General features: G+C 42.2%; 1 protein-coding gene across 1 annotated transcript; it reads right to left on the bottom strand.

Moving 5' to 3' along the window:
* Nucleotides 1–2336: 2336 nt before the first annotated feature.
* On the bottom strand, nucleotides 2337–4919 carry LOC139626625 (chymotrypsin-like elastase family member 3B). Its single transcript, XM_071487033.1, has 8 exons — nucleotides 4764–4919; nucleotides 4567–4655; nucleotides 4395–4492; nucleotides 4062–4190; nucleotides 3644–3780; nucleotides 2899–3041; nucleotides 2636–2788; nucleotides 2337–2514 (listed from the first exon to the last, which is right to left on the bottom strand). Exons 1-8 carry the CDS (start codon nucleotides 4840–4842, stop codon nucleotides 2497–2499), a joined length of 846 nt encoding a protein of 281 aa, XP_071343134.1. The 5' UTR covers nucleotides 4843–4919; the 3' UTR covers nucleotides 2337–2496.
* Between the last annotated feature and the right edge of the window lie 688 nt (nucleotides 4920–5607).

Raw genomic sequence — 5607 nt, 5'->3', positions numbered from 1 at the left:
GATGAAATTGTTCCAATTTCTAATTTTTACATACAAAATATGATTTTTATATGTACATATATTTCATACATGTAATTTTGTACAAACATGAGATTTGCATATGAGTAAACTGCAGATTTTTATCTGGGAAACATGCTCAGATGAAGAACTTTTTTAGCCCAGGGTTGTATCTGCACCTTCAGGCTCCATATGGCCCCACCAGGGCACCCTGCAGCCTGAGAGGGGGAACCTGGGGCAAAAATCATCAAATGAATAACTAAATATACACCAAGCCTCTCAAACAGCCCCTGCACCAGGGGCTGCTGCTTGTTTAGCTGATTGCTGAGGTAATCATTGAAGGCAACGCAGATGAGCATCAGCTTCCTGCTCTTGGGACTGAGATGACACGACAGAAGAAGAACAAAGCTTTTATTGTGAAATTTAAACTGAGTGTCAGACAGTTTAAAGTGGTTAAAGAGGGATGGTTATATTTCACATGATGTGTCAGGAGTTTATGTCTCATCTTGTCTGTGTAAATGACCAGTGCACTGAGTGAAGCTGCTGTGATATGGCCAGGTCTGAGCAGGTTCACACATCCACCAGCAGGTGGAGACAGACTAACGTCAAAAGGTTTGTGTTCATGTCAGGCTCTGGAGCAGCAGCAATGTAAACTCGTTTCTTTGGCTTTGACACACGTATCAAAGCATCTGTGTAAAACTGAGGTCCCTCCACTCTAAAGAAGCCAGAGCTCTCATAAACTGATTCCTCTGAACACGAATGTCTCCATTTGTGATGAAGTGAAGCCACTAAGTGTTTTTACTTTTACAATGAAAAGTGTTGTGAAGAGCAGGTCTGGAGGAGGAGCTGTCTCAGCAGGAGCAGGAAGGAGGAGGGGCCTGGATTCATCAGAGGTTAGATAGAGGATTGAGTTGAGGTGCAGACCCCTTTGCTCACCTGCAGCAGAATCCTCCAGGTCTCTCTCTTGGAAACAGTTGATTGCCTGTATTGTGTGAGCTGTTATGTTAAAGTTATAGGGCTAATAGTTGTTGTGCATCATGACATGAAGTTTAGATATTTTCTCAGTGTCATTATTTTATTAAACTACTTTTTGAAATTCTATTTTAGTATAATCTTAGTTTATTTATTAGTGATCTTATTTATTAACTTATAATTTCACAGGCTTCTTTGCACTGGTGGATGTGTGAAATTCAATTTTGCTTTTATGTGTGCCATAAAAATGACAAATAAAGAAATCCTGATCTTGATTAACACATGATTTCTATTTTCTGTTTAGATAAAACTAACAGCATCAATTATTGTCCACCTCCATTGTTTAGGCCCGTGACTACGAACCTAAAGACCACAGTAAATCATAATTGGATGTGATTGAACTTCTCCTGGTGTCTCATTGTGTCTGACTGCACACCCACAGTGTTCAATCATATAACTTGGACACCATCACGCCTCCACAGTCTTTAATGTCAAGTCTCTTTTAGATTGATAAGAATTATAGCAGCTCATTTTAAACCCATTCTGGACGTGAAGAGCGTCTCATTGTCATGTCAAGAAAAACAGACTCACATTACTGTACTTTTCACTCCACTGAACTTATTTGCAGATTCAAAATAATAATACAAAACTTTTTGACAGTCACTTTTTCAAATAAAACCCTTTAGCTTTGAGTATATTAACTTTGCACTCACTAACAGAGTTTGGATAAATCAGACTGAAGACATCTCGGCTGTCACCACTCTTACAGGACAGGAACTAATATTAATATTAATAGCACCTTGTATGTAGTGGTCACTCTAAATGTAAATATAGACCCACATGAGCTTGTTACTGTCTGTAGTGTGTTATCATATACCATCTTAACAGCAGCCAGTGGCCTCAAACTGGATGTATGTTTGTCACAGGGTCAAAACGCTGCTGTTACCTGATGCAGCAGGCGGCCGAGGCTGTGCATCAAGGTAAACTATCACCGCCATTTATCTGATGTGAAACGCTGCCTCCCAGCTCGGCTCCCACCCGGGTGCGTCAAACAGCATGTTCACCGGCGCCGGCACTTGGACGACCTTGGTTATGATTGATGGGAGATACTGATTCATAAGTCCTCCACATGCAGGCGGTGATGGGCAGCCATTCCTCAGTCTTCTTATCACGCAGCAGGAGGGATGAAATATGAAGTGGTCCACTGTGTTTTTACAGAGAGCGGGAGTCTTTCCTCACTTCTCCCTCGAGGTTTTTAAGACTTGAAAAATGCTGATTTATGTGACACTGATTAAAATGCAGGTCCAACAATGTACATCCAGAGATGTACTGATGAAAGACACACAAAAGTTGATTTAACTGTAAAGTATTGTTTAAAACATATTATATATTTTTATTTTCTAATGTTTTTCAGTGATGACAGACACATTGTTCTGTGTTTTACCCTCATGTTCAACTTAAAAATAGTACTGGGACTTGGGACCTCATTATTTTTTTAGATTTGATCAGTTGATGTCCAGCAGATCCTCAGTAATGCAGCATGACCTGAAGAGACAACATGTTGGTAATGAAATGTTTTATTTATGAGTGGCACAAGCTGCAGTACATTTCAGCGTCTGTGCAGACAGAACCCAACACAACTGAGCAGGTTTATTGATGAACTTACGTCTGTGAGCCAGTCGGTGAAGGCAGAGATGCGGGTGAAGACGGTGGGCTTCTTGACTTCATTGCAGACGCGGGAGGAAACAAAGCTGGTCACACCCTGGACATACCACCTACCATCCTTACCCATGCAGTTCAGAGGACCGCCAGAGTCTCCCTGAGGGAGGGAGAGAGAGAGAGAGAGTGTAAAGTAGTCGACCTTTGTTCACAGCAGGTACTTCAGTTCTGACAGGTACGAGCTGCTTTTCCTCTTGGTGCCTCACACACATTGCATCCAGCTATGACGTCTCCTCCTGCACAGATCATGGTGGTCTTGACGGTGCTGCCCCACCAGTCGCTGCGGCTGCACACACTGTGCTCCACCACAGGCAGCAGGGCCTGCTGCAGCTTGTCCGGCATAGGTCCATTAGCTGAGACACAGAGAGGACAGAGCTGAACAACAACACAAATAGAAATATATTTACACTTATATTGTGTAGCAGGCAGAGTAATGTTGGGAAAGTGATTTGAAAACTGTAAGTGTTCCTTATTGAAAAAGTCATTATTTTACTTATTACCCAGCAGCAAAAGCTAACTGAAATATTCAAATAACAGCATATTGCACTCTCTAAGCTAGCCAGTTAGCCTCTGTGCTACAGTGACTTGCTGTTTTTTGTAGTGTGCTGTGTGAGAGCCGCCTGTCTGACTGCCCAGCACATATTCTGTTCCTGTTCAGACGATGAACAGCAGTACATGAAGATAAGAAAGCCTCCTGCTCCTCATTCGCCACACCCAGCGCAGAGTCGGAGGATTGCCTGAACCCGCCTGTTACAGTAGCACGTCAGTAAATAATGTGTCACTACCCACTGAAACTGGCAGAGGGCTAATGTCAACTGTGCTGATATTTAATGTTGCACTGTGCAACATTTGCACCTGTCTGAGCCTAAAGCCTGTTTGTTTCCTGTGCAGCTGAGACACTGCAGTGATCTGCAGTGCACAGACCGGGCGATAGATGAGGACACAGTGACATTACTGTAAAGGTTGCCCCAGCCTGAGATGTAACACGGTGTCCCATGGGAGAGGATCTCTCCGGCCTCTGGAAGACAAGCCACGCCAACGCTGTCACTCATGATGGGGCTCTTATCCAGTTTCAGCAGGGTCATGTCGTTGCTGGGAGAAAATAATTAGTCAGGTTTTCACTCATATCGTGAAATGCTCAGATTGTTTTTGTTATGCTATTCAATTATATTATTATTTTATTTTTTATTTTTTTTGTGTTACAGTATATGGGCAAATAGGTTACATTTTTTATCTGCTTTTACATTCACAGCTGTTAATTAACAAACAGTACTATTTATTCTTTGTAAGGATGCCACAGACAAACACAAGGTTATTTATTGATCTGCAAAATATTATTTTTGCTCGTTTCCAAGGAGTCAGAATAAACTCACCCATCAGCCACGTGGTCAATGTCCCAGTTTGGATGAACAATAATACGCAGCACATCTCTGATCTGTTCAGTGCCCTCCTGCTGGCTCATGTTGTGCTCTCCCAAGACCACACGGTATATGTCTCCTGGCCTGTCACACAGTTTCTGTCATTTAACACTTCATTATTATTATGATTCCCCTCATGCTGTTTGTTTCCACACCTCTGGAAGCCATTTATATCATATTACAAGTCAACAGTGTTTCTATGTGTGTGCTGCAATAAACCCTTGACCTTGGCTCTCAGTCGTTATCCCCTGAATCACACTGTAGCTATCTTATCTTATTGTTAGTCACCAGATGCAGTGTCCAGCAGTCAGCACCCAGCGAGGTCCAATCAGAGTTCCTCCACAAGTGTGATGGTAACGGCTGCCATGTTTCACCTGCAGGGAGATCTGAGGAGAATAGTGACCAGTTAGGATGTAACTCTCAAAAAGAGAATAAAGAAGTGGATTTAAAACGTGGTTACCTGCCAAGGCCAGCTGTGGGGACGAGCATCCTGTCCGTTCACCACCCTGCTGGTATCAGGCTTGACAGCAGGTGTACCACATCCAAAAACTACAAACAAATAATAGTGGATTGAAATTAATTTAGAGCTTAATCTAAATGTCAGATGTTCTTTTTCTTTATTCTGTTTGACGACTCCAGCCAAGCCAGACTACTCACCGTATGCCACCTGAAGCAGCAGGAGGACCAGTGTCTGCAGCATGATGCCAGTCTGTGGAGGAGATACACATACACACATACACACATGCACACACTCTGTTCAGTCGAGCTCTCTTATACCTTCTCAGTCTGTCTGTCAAGCGTCTGTTATCAGCATCCACAGCCGACTATGGCTGGGAAAGAACTTCCTGTTCCACAGATGCATTGACTGCTCTGCCAGGACACCGTGCCGATCGGCCCGCTGATGGGAAAAAAAAGGTTTTATCATATGTGAGCAAGACAAAATCAGCACATGAAATTTAGACAAGAAGTACATGTGCTTACATACTGAGTACATGTGATGTGTCTGTGCAAATACATACATCTGCAATTCATAACCAAGTGAGAAAAGTAATAATACTACTGTGTAAAAATATTCTGTTGCAAAGAAAAAGTTCTGCTTTCAAAAAAACCAATAACAACAACAACAACAAAAATTTAAAAAATGATATTTTTGGATAGGAATGATAAATGGAAACTCAGAAAACACTGCTCAAATGTCATGGAGTTTGCCCACGTCATGAAAGTGTGGACATAAAATTTCTGTTTTTTTTCTGAGCACTTTTCACGTCCATGTTGTCCTAACATTACAGATTAAAGACTAAACTTGAATATCTACAACTGGGCAGACATCATTTGCTGAGGAAGATCATGTGATGCGATCGAAAGCTCCAGCACAGGAACAAAAGGAGCCTTGTGCTGAGACTGTTTTGTTCAGGTCAAAAATGAACTGTCCGTCTCGAGTCTTAGAAGTGTTTTGGGATAACCTGTAGCTTACTATAACGTAGCTGCACCAATTTAGTGC

The sequence above is a fragment of the Trachinotus anak genome, unplaced genomic scaffold (genome assembly GCF_046630095.1).
Source record: "Trachinotus anak isolate AG129_WGS33_773 ecotype Australia unplaced genomic scaffold, CSIRO_AGI_Tana_v1 ptg000010l, whole genome shotgun sequence".
Lineage (NCBI taxonomy): Eukaryota > Metazoa > Chordata > Actinopteri > Carangiformes > Carangidae > Trachinotus > Trachinotus anak.
Note: the sequence above shows the minus strand (reverse complement) of the source record. Positions and strands in the feature narration are given on the sequence as shown.

What these genes read in the sequence shown, in the direction of transcription:
- LOC139626625 (XM_071487033.1), bottom strand. Translation starts at nt 4,842, where the DNA reads ATGTGTGTATGTGTATCTCCTCCACAGACTGGCATCATGCTGCAGACA. An exon ending in GCTGCTTCAGGTGGCATACG is followed by an intron (nt 4,656 to 4,763) that starts GTGAGTAGTCTG and finishes ATTTGTTTGTAG; the next exon opens with TTTTTGGATGTGGTACACCT. An exon ending in ACTGCTGGACACTGCATCTG is followed by an intron (nt 4,191 to 4,394) that starts GTGACTAACAAT and finishes ACTGTGTGACAG; the next exon opens with GCCAGGAGACATATACCGTG.